At 39.2% G+C, this 19275-nt stretch overlaps 2 protein-coding genes across 6 annotated transcripts in view; one reads left to right on the forward strand and one right to left on the reverse strand.

The window, feature by feature from the left end:
• Positions 1-333: 333 nt before the first annotated feature.
• LOC125704893 (ubiquitin carboxyl-terminal hydrolase 47-like) lies at positions 334-13061 on the reverse strand. Its single transcript, XM_048971033.1, has 16 exons — positions 12849-13061; positions 12594-12641; positions 12321-12395; positions 10701-10763; positions 9634-9768; positions 8616-8690; positions 6321-6417; positions 5889-5989; positions 5727-5791; positions 5466-5585; positions 4974-5069; positions 3333-3464; positions 1818-1958; positions 1511-1533; positions 1326-1360; positions 334-1105 (listed from the first exon to the last, which is right to left on the reverse strand). Exons 1-16 carry the CDS (start codon positions 12976-12978, stop codon positions 726-728), a joined length of 1716 nt encoding a protein of 571 aa, XP_048826990.1. The 5' UTR covers positions 12979-13061; the 3' UTR covers positions 334-725.
• A 2501-nt stretch (positions 13062-15562) lies between these two features.
• Positions 15563-19275, forward strand: part of LOC125704903 (uncharacterized protein DDB_G0292642-like) — a 42603-nt gene continuing 38890 nt past the window's right edge. Inside the window, exons 1-5 of one of the 5 annotated variants that reach the window (XM_048971046.1) lie at positions 15563-15820; positions 16191-16311; positions 16605-16705; positions 16837-17010; positions 17256-18159. In XM_048971046.1, coding sequence (XP_048827003.1) covers positions 16224-16311; positions 16605-16705; positions 16837-17010; positions 17256-17708 — 816 coding nt within the window. In that variant the 5' untranslated portion in view covers positions 15563-15820; positions 16191-16223 and the 3' untranslated portion in view covers positions 17709-18159. Of the gene's footprint in view, positions 15821-16126; positions 16312-16604; positions 16706-16836; positions 17011-17255; positions 18160-19275 lie in introns of those variants that run through there. The other 4 variants (XM_048971047.1, XM_048971048.1, XM_048971045.1 and 1 more) reach the window with 4 other exon arrangements.

The raw sequence follows: 19275 nt of genomic DNA on the forward strand, positions 1-19275 counted from the left end.
TTACAACAAGGAATTTAGTCAACAGAAGAGTTATTTGGAAGTCAAAAAGAAATAATTTGTTTGTGGTGACCATTTGCACTAATATTTAATGTAATTCGCCGGCGATTTTGCCCAAGTTCTACATTTTACATTCTACAGTTTACATTCACGCTACAGTTAGAGTGGTTTACTACATTTCCCATATTAACTAGGGGGTGGTTACATGGTGAGTTCTGTGACAATGAAGAAGTGGAGTGCTATCAATAAAAGAATGAAAAATAAAGAATAAAAGTGATCTTTTTAACTCTTGAACAAGGAGTTATCTCCTTGTTTCTCTAGTGCTCAACTTCCACACTGATGAGCCCATTTACGCTGTCTCTGATTTATAGAAGCCTGCATATTTTTTTTTTTTTTTAAATACTATCATATACCATATTGCAGAGTAAAATGTCTATCAGGAATGACACTATGAAAAAATAGATATCACCTGCAGTAAGCATGCAACAAAGCTATCATCTAGCTGTCAATCATCTTTTACTAATACACAGAAATTGACACTGAAAAGGTTCCCTATTGTTTGACTACCCTTTCTACGTTATCAGTGATTTTATGGGAGCATTAATCTGCATCTCTAACGTCGATGCTTCTTTTAGTTTTCTTCCTATGGCCAGTGTTGCCAGTGGCAACAACACTTAACCTCCACTTCGGCGTGTTAATTCACCTTCACCGCTAACATTATTACCATGTCAGTACTGTGTATGATAGTCTCTGTTTCCTGCCTTATTAAAGGGAACATCATCAACCCTGTCCTCATGTCCTGCTTTTCCATTGTTTTTCAGTTGCTGTTTGCTCCCAGTGTTTCTGGAAGCACATTTATGTTGTCTCTGTGCATTACGTGTAGCTTTAACAGCATGTTGAACAGTTTCGCTTACTCCATCAGTGAAACTTTCCCCAGAAACACTGTCTCCTGCATTTTCAGCAATAACATAATTCTTCACTCTAACACCTCTTGTAGCATTCAAATTGTCTCCTGCAAGGCCAGAGATGATACACCTATCAGCACCACCTTGGCCTCCTGCTCCAGCATCACCTTCAGCTCCTTGTGTGTGTTCCTTTCCTCCTGGTCCTGTTGACAGTCAGAAATGTTCTTTAGAACAAAAAATATTCTTATTTGGCTAATCAGTTAACTATTTTTATTTTTTATTTAACATTACATATTAACTACATATTACTTTCTACCACAAAACTAAATTATGGAAATAAAATCATTAGTGACATCAGTTTTGCTTTTTGCTTAAGAGCATCAAAAATGAGAATGTAAGAAGATTTTCAATAAAATGACTCACGTTTTGTGTACATCAGCATATAGGCATAATCAGATCTGTGGGATGCAAGTGTCTTTAAATTACATAAATTAGGAAACGTTAAGTAACATCAATTGAACTTTACTATAATATTAAAATAATCATTTTCAATAAAACAAATCACAATTTTTAACACGATATAGTATAATATGAAGGAGACTTCTTACTTAATGGTCTTCTCATTGTAAATCTGCAGGGAAATAAATCCACAAGAGACAAATAATAAGTCCTGGAATGGAGTTTAGCTTTGACTTTCAATAATCATCTCCACTGAGGCAGGCATTAGGTCAACAAAGAAAACATTTTGAGGATAAAAGAAGAGGACATATTCAGTACTCTCCATCGTCCAATCTAGTCAATTGCCACTGAAGAGAAATTGTTAAATTATTTGAAACCATAATCATTATTATTACTGAAGAAACAATTACCCTATTCATAAATATGCCAACGTTAATGTACAGCTAGAACCTGTACCTTGGGGTCACACTGAAAGACACGGCTGTCATCAAAATGGTACCACTTTCCACCCTCGAATGACTTGATGTTGGTGTAGTAATGTCCAGATTTCACAGAACCTCTATGTTCGATTATAGCATAGAGCTCATAAGTGAATTCCTGTAAGAGAGAGACATCAAATTCTCAAAATGAAAACTAGAAAAGTCCATCCATCCATCCATTTTCCAAACCGCTTATCCGACTGGGTCGCGGGGGGTCCGAAGCCTATCCCAGGGTACAACCCAGGACGGGGGGCAGCCCTAGAAAAGTCTAATTTCAATAAATACAGAAAAAACTAAAAAGAAATAAATGTAGTATATTCCAATCTTCAGGTGGCACTTTATGTAAGTTCCACGAGGTCAGGCTAGAACAACTACGCATTCCAGCTTATACCTGCAACAATTACCTACTTGGCATAGATGCTTTCTGACAGTAGTTATCAAGATTAAATAATGAAGCTTTTTTGGGTTTGTTCTTCTTCTTCAGTTTTAACATTGACCTTTAGATGAAGCTTATTTTAAACAATGTAACTTAAACTTGTTTTATACAGATTCCATAGTATTAAGGTAGCTTGAGAATATCAGATCAGTAACCATACATTTTCTGTGTAATTATTTCTTTCTGGTTTTAGTTGCGTGTAACAAATTTATACTACTACAAAGTTTCACTACTGCAGATTTTACGACAAAGAAATATGAAACCAAGCAAAGGTCAAAACAGGTCTGCTGTACCAATGAATGTATATTTCGCATTTGATATGTTTCGTCACTTGAAAATGTTAGTCTTTCAATATTAAAATGTTTTTACGCATAGGCTGAATGTAGTCCTTTAGCATTACTTGTATATATGCTTATATATATATATATATGAACAATTCTTTTAATTTGTTTCTTTGTTGTTATCATGTTAGACACCCATACATATATAAATCACCACAGTCACTATAAGCATCCATTACTGTGAACACTTGTGGGGGGACCAGAGCCTATCCTGGGAAGAAGGAGGGAAGGCAGGAACCAACCCTGAGCAGGAACTAACACACCACAGGGCGCACCCACACACACACACACACACATACACACATACACACATACACAAACGCACACACATACACACACATACACACACACACACACACGCAGACACACACACACACACACACACACACGCACACACACACACATAGACACATACACACACAGGGCCAACTTAGAGTTGCCAGTTAACCTAATGTCCACATGTTTAGACTGTGGGAGGAAACTGGAGCCCCTGGCGGAAACCCATGTGAACATGGGGAGAGCGTGTGAACTCCACACAGAGAGGACCTGCACCCGAACCAGGACCCCCTTATCTTCTTGCTGTGTGGCAGCAACTCTAACCACTGCACCACCATGCTACCCATTACTATAATAATTTTTCCATTATTAAAATACCAATGGTACAATCTGTTAATCAATTAACATGAACAACAGGGAAAAAAACTTTCTGCAGTACCTGAGTGACTTGTAGTTCGACGGGGATTTCCACTGTGCAGTTGGTTTTCCTATACATCATGTCGTTGAAGTCAAAGTAAAACCTCTTGAGTTGTAAGGTTAAGACCTCAGGGTACCTCACTAATTCACAAACCTGAGTTGCAAAAGGTGGAGAATCAGACAAGGTTTAAGTTATAAACCACTAGAGACTGGGTAAAATACAGTAATATGTAAAAGTCTTATGCTGTCATGGAAATGTTTAAAGCTATTTATCTGGTTACTATGTATTCACTCAAAAAAAACAATAACATTCAATTTAATATTACATTATATGGAAATGAACAGCAGGAGAATTTAAATGAACATTTAAAAAATTATTTGGATGGCTGAGTCTACAAATACATGGGTATATTGGATAGTTACTGAAATTACTGGGCTGAGTTTAAGAGAGGTTTTGAAATGGCTAATTAATACGATCTGACAGACATAAAAGGCTTTGGCATAGTACTGTACATACACAGTGTGTACATAAGATATTAAGGATGCATTCCTAATAATCTGTTCCCCTCCCAGAGCATCAGTTCATCATGGTCTCAGCAAGGTCTAGGAAGCATTTCCACAAGGATGCTGGCCCAGAATGGCTCCCATCCTTCCCCATCTGTCCCAAGTTAGACGGACATCTTTTGGGTTGTGGACTATTCCAGGAACACAGAGGACAATGTTCAGCTTTAAAAAAACTCAACATGTTGTAGCCTTTGGCTACCTAAACCTGTCTAGCCGCTACAAAAATATCCCATCCAAAGGTACTTAAATTCTGTTTCCTTTCTATTCTCCCTCACACACGCAACCCATGTCTCAGTTGCTAACCTTCCCTAACCTGTCCCCTCACTATTCAACTAGTAAGACTGTTTCAAGAACAGAGCAGGAATCCCTAATATTTTGCACAGTAAGTGTATACTGGTTTACATTGCATTGGATTGCTGATATAAGAAAATAAATGTACTTGCTGCGCACTGTTTAGCAGGAAAGTTTGTTTTCTACGCAATGGTAATCTCACAGGATAAAGAGATTTTTTCAATAAGTGTCAAGGTTATACGGTACCATTATGAGGAATTATGGTAAAGCTTTGCTCCAGGTAGGCAGCCTCACATGAACATCCATCCATTTTCCAAACCACTTATCTTTCTGGGTCGCGGGGAGTCCGGAGCCTATCCCGGAAGCAATGGGCACGAGGCACGGAACAACCCAGGATGGGGGGCTAGCCCATCGCAGGGCACACTCACACACCAAACACTCACACATGCACTCCTATGGGCAATTCAGCAAGTCCAATTAGCCTCAGCATGTCTTTGGACCGTGGGGGGAAACTGGAGCACCCAGAGGAAACCCCACGACGACATGGGGAGAACATGCAAACTCCACACACATGTAACCCAGGCAGAGACTCGAACCCGGGTCCCAGAAGTGTGATGCAACAGTGCTAACCACTGCACCACCATGCCACCCTCTCACACGAACAACACCTTTTAAATACCCAATTGTATAAAAGGTTGACATACTAAAACTTTCCAAATTGCTTTGAGCATGGTTACAGTGAAATTCAGCCATTGCCGTCTGAATAAACTACTTATAAAGAAAGGTTATGACTATTGTAATAACCTACAGTTTCTGCATCTGTCTTCTCATCACAATCATCGCAGTACAGCTGATTATCACCATTCAGAACTGAGGACTTGAAGAACTGATTCCAACCATCCATCTGTAAAATAAAGCGCAGAGCAACATTAGGGGAAGTCATCATATTAAAAGTGAAATTAGCTTTAATGGTAAATGATCTTTCTGACTGCTAAACTCATATGCAGAACTAGAGATTTACAGGTACACATGTATTATGGTCTATATTTCAGATGACAATTGATCTTTCATCATAAAGTACATTCTATAAGTGAAGAGGATTTATTTAATATAATACAGAAATAATTACTTCATAATAAACTACAAGATATTTTGCCACTCAGCTCATTATAAATATCCCTACTGGTCGTGATCATAAATGTAAGGCTTTTGAGACCTGCCATGTTGTACATGTGATTAAGTTTGGTAGAAAGTGGATTAGCAGTCTTTACAAGCCCATCTACAGTATAAAGGTGCTTACCACACTGTAGCTTTGACGTGATTCAAGAGCCAGTGGCAGAATCACAAATGGTGATTCTGATTCACTCTTATGTCCTTTTTTCAGGCACTTGGTAGAATCTCTAAGTGTACCGTGGTAGATCTACAGCAGTGAAATGTGGATGTAAAAGGATAACTTGAAGAGAGTAAAACAGAATTACAGGGTAAATGGACATTTGCTGTATTTCACAAAAATTTTGAAAGTGATATTCAACTTATTCAGCTGAAAGAAATTCAAATTCACCTCGGTTATGTTGCATAAACTCACAATCTTCTGAAAGTATTCCGCAGCATCCTGTTGTTCATTTTCTGGAAAATGAAAATTATTTAAGTTGTAATTGTATTTGGATAAATTCGAAGCAAAATTTAATCTGACTAACAATGGCATTCTCATGGATGTACTCACTATTTGTGATGCCAAGGCTTGTTAGAAGCTCATTTCCCACATCTGTGGTTGCTTCCTTTAACATTTTAAACAAACTCCTTAAATGATCTGAAAGAGTTAGACTGTTGTGAAATATAGTTGTTAATGAGAGAAATAAGGCTTTCAAATGGGTATTTACAGTATTCTGTCAATCATTTCATGGTTTATATAAATAAAAACAGAAAGTATCCAATGAATGTTTCCTCCATTACTTTCAATTGGTAATAAGATAACCGGATGACAGTATCATGCCCCCCTTGACTTGACATGTGATCACTTATGTGCTATTTAAACTCTGTGCCATTTACAGAGGGAGAGGAATGTGAAAAGTTTCCCAATCTAAATATAAATATGTATCAAATTGCTTTACTTATAGTGGACCATAATGACAGGTCTGCAGGGTAATATTCCCACCTCTCCACAGCCTCCCTGAATTGCTTGGTCATGAAGAGTGTCTGCAGCACTGCATTTAAGTAGCAGGTGGCCCCCAGGTTATGGAGTCCATAGTAACCTAAAGATGACATCAAGAAAAAAAACAACAATATGTTCAGACAGGCACCTCTGTATCATTGTATTTACACAACAAGGCCCATATTCAGAAAGCATCTTAAGAAACTCCTAAAAATAATGAACGTATCAGTCCTAAATGCAGGACTCCTATTTTTTTGACTAGGAGTAATTCACAAAGTCCCATAGGGCTAAAAGTAACACCTAAGTCTTTGAGAACCAAAAAGTAGTGGAGGCGACTCCTAAGTCACTAAGACCAATTCACAGTCACAAAACGGCTGCTGTCAATCCACATGGCAATGTCTTGGAAACATTAAACAAATGCTGAAGTATTTAAAAGATGCCGCCTCAGTCAGGAAGAAATAGTGATTGTTGTGGAGCTTGTCAGGGATGTAGTAAGATCTCCAACAAACCAAAACAACCCAATCATATAGAATGGAAACCGCTTATAGTGATCACATCTGTTTGGGTGAAAGTCATCACTATGACTGTTCACACTGCCAGCCACATCGTTCAATTCCGATTTTTTTGCTCAGATCGGATTTGTCTATCTTGACGGTTCACATTCATAACTACAAGTGACCTGTATCTGACTGTAATGCGAACGCATCGCTCCTCCGAAACGTCACGCATGCACACATTGATACGTTTTTACACGGGTCAACTGCATCACCAACAACAAAAAATGTCATATCTGTGGGACGACTCATGGCATTAAAAATGGAGGCGTTAGTAGCTCACACATGTATCACACTTTGCTCTGGAGGACGACAAACAGTGAATCAGCTTTACATGAGCAGATGGAAAAGCAGAAAAAAAGTCAGGCGGCTAGCTTTTTCTGTTTCCGCAGTTATTGCTGGAACTGCTGCACCAAGAGATGTGTGGGTACGAGCCTGCCGGCGCAGGCTGATGATGTCAGCACATGCGTATAACCAAAAAGCCATATGGATTCCGATCTGAGCGTTCACATTCAGGTCACACGGCCGCAAATCAGATATGCATCCGATTTAGTACCACATATGAAAGTGACACAAATCCGATTTGAGTCACTTCAGCATGGCAGAGTGAACGTAGCCTATAAGTGGATGATCATTATAACCGATTTTTCACTTTTTCTTTATGTCTCAGGCAGATTACCATCTAATTGACATTTGTATATTTATCACATGAATATAAAACAGACAGTGTTTTTATGTACAGCGATCCCCCGCTATATCGCGGTTCAGCTATCGCACCCCCACTATATCGCAGATTTTTCCCCGACGTATCACAGTTCTCTGCATATCGTGTATCTTGCTTGTGGTCCGATTGTTTTTCGTTTTGTTTTAAGCCCTACGATGGCTCCCAAGCGTCCTGCATCTTCTAAGGCAGTAGTCAGTCTAAGTGCCAGAGGAAGACCTTTCAAGGCTTGTCAATTTTTCATCACTGGAAAAACTAAGGTATGCAAATTAGGACAACTATTCACCAGTCATTGATTAATACTGTGCTACACCAAAAAAGGGGGCACGAATCATGTGCTTTTGGGACCAACCATGAAAGCTGTTAGCGGCAGTATTACCACTGAATAAGTCTGGAGCCCTGCTATCTAGGTCTATATCCAAATGTGCACAACTTTTATGGTATAGTCATGATTTGCTTCAAGTTGGGGTGGTCATAATGTTTTGGCTCAAAGGTGTGTGTGAGCGTGTGTAAACAAATTAGGTATCTATATCTTTGTGGGGACTCACCATTCATTTCTATATATTCCAACTATTACAACCCTAACCCCCCCCCCCCCCAGCCCTAACAATAACCATAAGTAATCAAACAAAATACAAGACAAATTAGGTATCTATATCTTTGTGGGGACTCACCATTCATTTCTATATATTCCAACTATTACAACCCTAACCCCCCCCCCCCCAGCCCTAACAATAACCATAAGTAATCAAACAAAATACAAGACTTTCGCATTTTAACGTTTTTTTATCGCATCCACAGGTTTTCCCTAAAAGTTTTCCCTTGTTGGGACCAAAAAAAAAAAGTCGTCTAAACATCAAAGTAATGCAGAAAAGGATTACTCGATTACAGAAAAGATAACCCGATTAATCATCAGATAAATTGGTTGGTTACTTGATTACTACTATAATTAATTAGTGATTGCCCTACTTATGTGTCTTTCAGTTTAACAATATAATGTACTTTCCATTTAATATTACTTACGCATATCAGGTGGATCCACGGGGTCTACACTGCTCCCCAGACTGTTGGAAGTATCCGTGAACTCATTCGTGGAAACTGTGAAGACAGCATTGGTTCAAGCATACCAGTGCTACTCAATGGTTAGACATTTGAAATTGTAAAAATGTTAACGGATGAAGGCCGTTTCACACCAAACACAACGAAAAAACGACACCAATTTCCCAAATATTTGGATGTGAATTTGATGGATCAAAACATTTATACCAAACACAACCAAATTTTACAACTGAATGATTAAAGTTTGCATACCGAAAGAAACTGCGAACTGGCGGCAAGCATTAGCAGCAATGATACGTTTTTCTTGTTTATTTTGAGCAAACAAGTGAAAATAAAAAGGCAAACATACTGGGTGCATCCAATTCAGGAAAAAGTTATACTTTACAACGACTGTTGTTTGATGTATCCATCTATTATCAATTATATGACTAAAGGGAATATTCCAGAAAGCGGTTTAAAAGTATTTCAGGATAAGTAATATTAAAATTAAAGGACATGGTAGCAACATTATTTCTTATCAGTTAATTAACTACAGGAATAAAGAAAATGTATTTTTTTAACTGGTTTTTATTGTATTTTAATAGTATACATATGTCTATAAATAAAGCAAAATAAATATATTAATAAACAGCCACAGTCTAATATAATGCAAGAGGCACATTACAAAATGGGAAAAAATTAAGTAAAAACCATCATAAACTTAAGCAATCAGAACAACTGCAAACAGCTTAATATGCCCCTTGTCATCGATCTGAATGTTTCCAGTCTCAGAATCAAATCGAACATTAAAATATTTTTTTAACCTTGTAAGTGTCATGCCCGGCTCGTACGATCCTCGTGTGTGCCACGCCCCCCTGATTATCCATGTGTGCTTCCCCGATCGTACCCAGCTGTTCCTTGTTATTTCATCATATGTTTCCTTTTATATCAGTCCACGTCTTTCCCAGTCCAGTGTCCGTCATTAATGTCAGTTTGATGTTACCTGAAGTTGCGATGTCCTGTGATTCCCGTAGCCATCTTCCCCTTAATAAATCCCCAGTTTTCCCCGACTTTCGCCTGCCTGCTTCGTCATTCCCTGCCTCCTTCCTGCCAGCCGGCCTGTCCGCACCCACGACACCTGACAGTAAGTTAAATATTTTATTTATTTATTTATCATCGTCATCATCATCATCAGAAGGGGCAGGATATGACCTACCATTGAACAAGGCCTTCCATAAGTGGGAAGTTGCCTAGACATGGAACAATCAATCTACAAATATTATTTATCGTCAGGGTTGGACCAACACTGAATATCGGTATCTCCAATACTAACCTTGATCAAGTCCGATCAAAATGAAATTCAGTGGTATCACCTATAACTACAAGCTTGTGTTGTAAACTAAATGAAAAGTTTGTGCCCTATTTCAAAAAAAAAAAAACAGTGGTAAAACTGACATTCTATTAACCTATAGAAACCAAGCTCTCTGCAAATAAAAAAATGACAGATCACAACAACGCAAATCTGTCAGACTGGGTATGTAAGCCTTCATAGAAATACGTTTGTTCATTTCAGAATGATGATGTTCAGTTTTTTCATGCGACAATGTGTGAAAAGGCCTGGACAGTTATGTACACTTTAAAGCCCTTTCACATCGCATGCAAAATGAAATAATGACGAATTTGTACAATATTTGGATGTAAATTTGACGGATGTGATTTTTGTGTTTCTTTGGGAGAATCAAGTGACGTTTACATTCAAGCCCATACTGCTTTCAACCTGCTACATTCTATTAATTAGCCTATTAACGACCATATAAGTCTGATTAAGGTAGGGTTGTAATGAAAACATTCTGGGGGGGGGGGGCACCAGGAACAGGATTGACAACCACTGATATAGACGAAACCTTTATTACTATAATATATACTAGATAATTCATTGTGACTGATTGATGATCAATCATTGTCAAATGAAACCATTATGTTAACATTTCCATGAGCACTTCATTCTTTTCTTATGATCATTTTTATCAAATTGGCTTTAATATTACTGCGGAGTTGTGTTTTACTTACTTGGAGTTTTGCTGCAGTGGAAATCAGTCGGATGTCTGTTTTCCTTTTTGCCATTTTGGCTGGCTGACAAAACACACACACAGCATGCAGGTTATTTATAGAATCCTGCAGAAGTGGGGGGGGGGGGAATTAAACGTTTGTCACATCCACTGATTAAAGTGAAAATCTGCAAAGTAACTACTTACTGATGGTAACCCACCACTGTGTCACAGACAATCATATTGGGTTAATGTGTATGGTAGTAGGATAGAAGACAGTGGACCAATCCACTGTGAGGAGGAAGGGCAAAAAAATCTTTCAAAACTTAAAAAAAAAAATGCATTATTTTGCATTTATAATTTGCACAAGTGCCTTTATCCATCCATCCATTTTCTTTCACTGCTATTCAGGGTTGTGGGGAGTCTGGAACCACAGGTGCAAGGCAGGGAACAACCCAGGATGGGCCATCAAGTGCATTCAGTATATATTTTAAATTACACAGTTAGTTATATAAGAGTTGAGGGGGGTTACAGTAGCATGACTAGACCCCCCTTTACCCCTCCTCTATAAACAAAAATAGACAAATTGATATCAGAACATGAAGTGCTTCATCTTTCTCCACCTGCAGCTGCTAGAGCTAACAGTGTGTATTTCACAGGTTAGCTGCTGGGATGTGCCTAACTTCGCTGTGTAAAGACCTAAAAATACTTAATTATTAATATAATGCTTACTAGCTGCATTGAATCAAATCCTGCTTCTTTATCAGGTTGTGCATGTTACAAATGACCCTTAACTAGCTAATTGTCATGGAGGTGGGGCGTGGTGCAGGCAGGAAAAGGAGGCGACAATCCCCAGGCAGCTCTGAGACACAAAGGGGGTATATTACAGAAACTAAATACACTGGGTAAAACTACAAAGGACAGGACAAGGAGGGGTCAAAAAGCAAAATGGGGAAAACAACTAACGAACTACTAGGAATGAAAAGGAAAGAAGGTCCAGGAACAAGGCAACACAGGGAGGAAGAGGCAAGGTAACATAGCAGAACCTCATAATACAGCACAGAGTAACATCTAACCTTCTGATGTAATGACCAACTAAGGAACCGACCTGCAGCAGGAAAATAAATATACAAACCTAACCGGACAACGAAGCAGGAGGAGTGAAACATGTAACTTTTAACCAATCAGGGAGGATGCAGAACAAGGAGCAATCAGGTAGAATAATCATGATGGACAGGGAAACGGAGGGGGGGGGGGGGTGTCAAATAAACTTAATCAAGGAACCAAGAGACCAACAGGGAAACAGAAGAATATAACAAAGACCAGTGATTCATAATCACAAAGACAGGCACCTAGTAAAACCACAAACAGAACGCAAACCAAAAACTAGGAACATGAAAGCTAAAATAGAAAATAAACACTGGGGAACAAAATTAATAATTACAAATACAAAATTACACTAATTGCTTGTTTGCAAGCTGACTTACGTTACTGAAACATATTTACTGTTTGGCATTTGGTCGAACCGGTTTTTAAATCTAAAAGAATCAAACTGTATAACTTAATTGATTTGCTCGATTATTATTAATGATCTATGTTTAAAAGTAAATTATATAATTTCCAGGCAATACTACATACTTACATATACCAGATAGTTCCTCTGGGTCTGCTCTCCTCCACAGGCTGTTGGAGAATTCTATTGATCCACCTTTGGAAGCTGTGAAGTTACCATTAGTCTGAATTTAATGGTGAAAACCACTTTGTGAAATTATACACTATTAACGCATCACAGATATGAAGACCTTGTACACTACTGCAGTAATACCAGAACACGATGCAGGCAGCTGCCTAGGGCGCCGATTTCACTTTGCACTACATACTCTTGGCGTCGGGATTCGCCAGCGGTGACACTTACCGGTGAGGAAATACTGAACCGCCTGTGAAGATCGGCTCTGCCTGCCCGCTAAAATAAATGTAGAGGTCTTGTGTCATACCGTGTGTGCGCACTTGAACATTTCAATTATAAATACGTTGAGTGAATTCACAAAGAACGCACAGGAACATTTATTTATATAGTATTTTGTCTCTGTTTTTAAAAGTTATTAATTTAAAAGTAAACTTACCCATTTATATAAATATTTTTATTTTGTGACAATATGTATTGACTCACCACGTCGACAATCAGCGCGTTTGTCGGTTGTGCTGGCACAAAATACACATTTATATAATATTTGTTGCATCTTTTTCGCATGCGACCGCTTTCTCCTTCTTGTTTTTGAACATCTTTTGTTTCTGGGCATCGTGTTTGCTCTCTGGGAGTGTTAGTTCAGTGAAAAGCAGCTGTAATCATCTACGAAAAGACATAACAAATGTGAAACCGAAAGCTACATAGCTAATTTTGCATGTAGGCACTTATTTTCGTCTGGGAGGGGCCAAGCGCAATATCTGATTAGTGCATTAACAAAACGCACAAAACTTTGGGTATTAGTCTTCCTGCATGACACATGACATTAATAGCACATTAGTGTATTTATAAATTATTTATATATATATATATATATATATATATATATATATATATATATATATATATATATATATATATAATTTATTTATTTATTTATTTATTTTTTTTGGGGGGGGGGGGTCTGCCATTTCAGTATTTCTTCAGTGTGACATACACTAGTGATGTTACAGTGGCAGATCGATATTATTGCTTAAGTTTAGCTTTTTTACTATTAGTTTTTTTATTTTATTTTGTATTTGTAAGAGAGGGGGCGGCATGGTGGCGCAGTGGTTAGCATTGTTGCCTCACACCTCTGAGACCCGGGTTCGAGTCTCCGCCTGGGTCACATGTGTGTGGAGTTTGCATGTTCTCCCCATGTCGTTGTGGGGTTTCCTCCGGGTACTCCGGTTTCCCCCCACAGTCCAAAAACATGCTGAGGCTAATTGGAGTTGCTGAATTGCCCATAGGAGTGCATGTGTGAGTGAATGGTGTGTGAGCGTGCCCTGCGATGGGCTGGCCCCCCATCCTGGGTTGTTCCCTGCCTCGTGCCCATTGCTTCCGGAATAGGCTCCGGACCCCCCGTGACCCAGTAGGATAAGCAGTTTGGAAAATGATGGATGTCTCATCCATGAAGTGTGATGAATGCATGTAATTTAAGAATCACGTTACAGCAATTTCTATATTTGATTCCAATTTGGATTTGTTTGCCTTTGATTGCTTTTACCAAAAACAACAAGACATGTAATATAATTCAGTATATTCAATATAATGTCAACGTATATTTTAGGTTTAGGGTTACTCTGGAAGAATAAAGTCCATCTTAAAAAAATCTGCATCCATTATTGCATTACTGATTGAAAATTACATAAAACACTTTAGCTTCATCTGTCTCATGAAGTTTCATGAATGTATGTAGTTTAAGAATCAAGATACTGTTTAATTACATGCATGTGATGTTCATAGAACACTTACATTGTTAGTATTTTCTATGCTATTTCCTGGTTTGTTTGGGTATTACCCAGGCATGCAATCAGGGAAGTAGTATAATGTGTAACAACATTTCCCAGAACTCAAAGATTGCACACAGGTCAGTGTCAACACTTTTTCAGGTTTGGTCAAAGTTTTACTGAAGTGGCCATTTAAATAACATTCTTATCAGCATGTTGTTTAACAGTAAATTTTCATTTTTTAAAGTTTTGAGTCAACACTGTTATTGTCATGACTCGGGAAGCAGGGAGGCAAAGGCAGGCATGGGGGGAAAATTAAGGGACTTTATTCCAACAAAACATAATGCCGAGGGGGCAAAACCAGGCTGGGAGAGCAGGGGAGGAACACAGGGTGCAGTGTAACCAGAGGGGTAGCAGAGGCAGGCAGCAGGATCACATGCAACAATACAATGACCGGACTGGGGAGCTCAGGACGAGGAGGCACTATATACACCACAGATGAGGAGCAAATGAGGGGCACCTGGGATCATCCACGCGAGGGCTGAAAGGAGAGGCAGGTTTAAACAAGGAACAGGTGTGGCTCGTTAGCGTCACACAACAGGGAACATAGGGGAAAAAGGCATGCGGGGAGTGACAGTTATGGCTTTTCTGGCCTTGTTCAAAGTCTTAGATCACCCCTTACATTGACTTTACCTTCATATTGCCTTTATAATGCTTTCGCAGAACATTCAGTCCACTTTAATAATGCATCCATAGAACATTCATAAATTGCAAGTAAGTATACCATAACATGCTAACATACCTTACCAGCTTTACTATACACTAACAAACATCCATCCATCCATCCATTTTCCAAACCGCTTATCCTACTGGGTCGCGGGGAGTCCGGAGCCTATCCCGGAAGCAATGGGCACAAGGCAGGGAATAACCCAGGATGGGGGGCCAGCCCATCGCAGGGCACACTCACACACCATTCACTCTCATATGCACACTTACGGGCAATTTAGCAAGTCCAATTAGCCTCAGCATGTTTTTGGACTGTGGGGGGAAACCGGAGTACCCGGAGGAAACCCCACGACGACATGGGGAGAACATGCAAACTCCACACACATGTGACCCAGGTGGAGACTCGAACCCGGGTCCCAGAGGTGTGAGGCAACAGTGCTAACCACTGCACCACCATGCCGCCCCCACTAACAAACATTTTATAATAAACATTATGATTATAATTCTATAATATTTGTTATTAATGTATAGTAAAGCTGTTCAGGTATGTTAGGGTGTTAAGGTATACTTGCATGCTGCTTATGAACATTCAATGAATGTAAAGTGTTACCAAGTTTTATTATAGAGACCAATTAAATAACCTTCCTATCAGCATGTTGTTGTCAGGATCCGCGGTTAAGCGGACTGGCAGGCTGGAACAGGCAGGCAGGCGGAATACGGGGAAAACTGGAATTTAATAAGGGGCAGGACAGAACGGAGCAACACACTAGGACTAACATCGACTAAGATCAGTGACGGACAAAAACCAAGGCAAGACACGGACTAAAATAAACAAAACTGGGCGAAAATAATCGGACGCGGCTGGGCAAGATCGGGGAAGCACACATGGATAATCAGGGGGCGTGGCACACAGGAGGAGCGGACGAGCCGGGCATGACAATTATTTAACAGAAAATTAATTTTGTAAGTTTAATTTATTGACTCTGTATATCTGTACATGTGTTTTATTAAACCGGTATGGTTAATGATCCAGACTCACCACAGAGTTTTTCAATAATTAATTTTGATCTGGTGGATTCAGTGAAACATGTATGTCTATCTATTGTAGCGAGTCGGAATACAGGAGGTGATCTAACTTCAATTGTCGGGCCCCTCCTTTGTCAGCATTATTAATACCCATCTTTATATGGTGTATGTACTTGCTACAGTACCGTTTTAGAAAACCATGTGACTTCTCATAACTGTAAAACTGAAAGTGAAAGTTAAGTATCGGTGCATGATAGTGAGGGTGTGGAAAACAACCAACACAGAGAGACTTGGTGCTATTCTGCAGTAAGGAGGTGAAACAGCAGCTCGCTTCTACAAAATGACAACCCAGCAGCAGCAGGAGCCGGAGAAGCGCTACGATCCCAGGGACAGTACCCTCAAGTTCGTGAACAGAAGGGATGAAATCAGTAAGCATTATGTTTACAGTGTTGTAAATGTTTTATTTTTTAGTCGCATTAGATAGGATGCTTGTGACTTTACAATATAAGAAGGAGGAAGCTGGAATGTATAATATATTCTGGGTCTGTGTAAGGGCCCCTATAGGAATATGTTGAATACAGCATTACTGTTCAAAATATATATCATCATTCTTATATCAATTTATTGAAATAATTTATGGTGAAGAAAATCTGCCGCCTGACATGTGCCTGATGTCTGAGGGTGGTCTACAGGGTTTTGTAAAAATGCTCTTTGTCTGTAGCCCTGGATGATGACCCAGAGATCCTGAGGGCAGAAATGTCCTGTGGCCATGCTGTCACCCCACAGTCACTGACCGCTTGGTGTCGAAGTCTCCTAGATCAGGTGTGAAGCTTTATTTACTTACCATATTAGCCCTTTCTGTTTCTCCCTAAAACGGCTTGGTGTCTAATCAGCATTTTGATTGCATTTACAGGCCTTTTCCCTCTCACTCTTGCTTTGCCATTCATCTGTAGGGTCAGTACAAGTTCATGTGTCCGGCTCTGAAAGATGAAACGATAGAGAAGTGTGGGAAGGAGTGGTCCTATCAGGAGGTTCGGAAACTGGCACTGCTGACAGACAGCGAGCAGAGATATTTTGAGGAGACAATGGCAGCTCTGGCTGCTGCAGAGTTCTGCGAATTTAAGTCAGTAAGTATTATAGTGTGTGAGATAATCACCACCAGCCTAATTGTGCCTGTAAGCATTACTGACTCATCTTTATATGGATTATTGCACTTGATGAACTTTCACTTAATTTTCTATATTAATATATAGGTCATGCAGTTATAGAACTCAGTGAGAGCTCAGGGATTATCCTAGTTTTAATTCAATTTGTCAGATGGGAAAGACAATGTATCTGAAAAAAAACAAGATTTCTCTCTACTTTTGTCAAGTGTCCCGGATGCCAGTCCTCTGTGGAGAGGGAAGACTTGACCAATCTGAGTGTGCGCTGCACAGTCTGCACTGCTGAGATGGGCCAAATCTATGAATTCTGCTGGCAGTGCCTGAGGCAGTGGAAAGGGCCTGCACCACGATCTGACCGCTGCAACAATGATGGCTGCACCAACAAAGATCTGGACCTGCTGCAGAAGTGCCCCATGACTATTCTGCCAGCAGTGCAGAACGTGCAGTGCCCCTCTATACGCGCCTGTCCCACCTGTGGCCTACTGATCGAGCATGACAAGAGTGGCTGCAAGAACATAATCTGCTCGAGGTGTCAGAAGGAGTTCTGCTTTGTCTGTCTGAAGCTCACCCCTGAGTGTCTGAAGACCAGCAGTCACTTTACACCCTGTTCTGATGGTGTTGCCCCCAGACAGACATCAATGCCTACCTGGAAAAGAAGTTAGATACATTTCCAGTTAATTCACTCTCCCTATGCACAAATTATACATTTGCTGTTTCATATTAGTTCTGTAGCATAGAACTTACAGTTGAATCTAGTTATGTCTGTTTGCTCTATCTGCAAATTAATTATTTGATTGGATAAGTGTATTTACTCATTAGAAGTAACAAAATGGTTTTAGGGATATAAAGAAATTCCCGCTAATATGTATACAAGTATGAGATGCACCTTTTCATTGTCATATATTATCAGATCCACAAATACGTAAGCTACAGTTGTCCAGAAGAGTCATTTTTAATTAGTAATAAGTTTTCTATGGTAAACTGCATATCCAATAAAGGCAGAAAATGTTGAATTGTTGTGGACTTGTGACTGAACAATTATGTATGAAGTTTGCTATTATAGCCATGATCAAATTGTCAGCCTGAATTATCACAATAAAACGTCCAGTGGTATCAAGTGTGAGTCTCTGTACATATAAAGAAAGTGTTTTTACTGTATGCTGTCTTGAGGATGATGATTGATATGCGTAGAATCATTAGTAATATGTGTCAAAATCAGGTAACACAATAGACTTGCTGTTCTCTGTGACTCTCAGACTTAATTGCCCCTAAAAAGAGAACCAATGTCAAGTGATCAAGTTCACCTGATACACATGATTTAGGGTGAGTTCTCCACATTGAAACGGCGTCCAGGGAGGAAACGTACATCATTATGTTTTTCTTCCTGTAATCTTGAGATCACGACTGATTTTTCTTGTGATCTTGAGATAACAACTTTTTATCTGTGCTCTCACAACAGGTTTATCTAAACAGAATTCTGATTCTGTTTAGCAGCTTTGTTGCCTATATATCATCATTATTTATTTTACTTTGATCACAGACTGTCACAACCAGAAATTGCAGTATGTCTCTCAGTGCTAGACAATTATCATATTAGTATTCATCACTAATCATAAACACTTTCTAGAGGTTTTCCTGCCTTAACATTCCCTTCCAAAGCCCTCACCTTTTCCTGTAACATCATCCTGTTTTAATAGCTATGAAAGGCCTGGATTATTAATGCTCCCATCACCTCTGCTTCCTGTGGATGGGGTGCTGTAACCTAAACTGCAACACACAACCACAGGGGCTAAACACCAAAAACAAAGCTGATTTCACCTGCATTTCCATTTTGTTTTAGGTTTTGTTACATTGTTCAATGTAGTTTAGTTTTTATTTTTTGAAAACTAATGTTTTTATTTCAGTTATTTTTTTTCTACTGCTAGTTTTAGTTTAGTGCTGGTTTTTGTTAATTACAGCCGGTGCCAAAAGTTTTGAGAATGACACAAATATTAATCACAGTCTGCTCCCTCAGTTTTTATGATGCCAATCTGCTTATACGCCACGATGTTATGAAGAGTCATCAGATGAATTGCAATCAATTGGAAAGTCCCTCATTTCCATGAAAATGAACTTAATCCCAAAAAACCCTTTTCCACTGAATTTCAGCCCTGCCACAAAAGGACCTGCTGACATCATTTCAGTGATTCTTTCATAAACACAGGTGAGAGCTCTGACAAGGACAAGACT

The sequence above is a fragment of the Brienomyrus brachyistius genome, chromosome 12 (assembly GCF_023856365.1).
Source record: "Brienomyrus brachyistius isolate T26 chromosome 12, BBRACH_0.4, whole genome shotgun sequence".
In the NCBI taxonomy this organism is placed as follows: domain Eukaryota; kingdom Metazoa; phylum Chordata; class Actinopteri; order Osteoglossiformes; family Mormyridae; genus Brienomyrus; species Brienomyrus brachyistius.

Coding starts and splice junctions, on each gene's coding strand:
- LOC125704893 (XM_048971033.1), bottom strand. CDS start 12,978: ATGCCCAGAAACAAAAGATGTTCAAAAACAAGAAGGAGAAAGCGGTCG. Junction 9,769..10,700: donor CCACTGCAGCAAAACTCCAA/GTAAGTAAAACA, acceptor ACTTACTGTCAG/GTGTCGTGGGTGCGGACAGG. Junction 8,691..9,633: donor ACAGGACATCGCAACTTCAG/GTAACATCAAAC, acceptor CTGTCTTCACAG/TTTCCACGAATGAGTTCACG.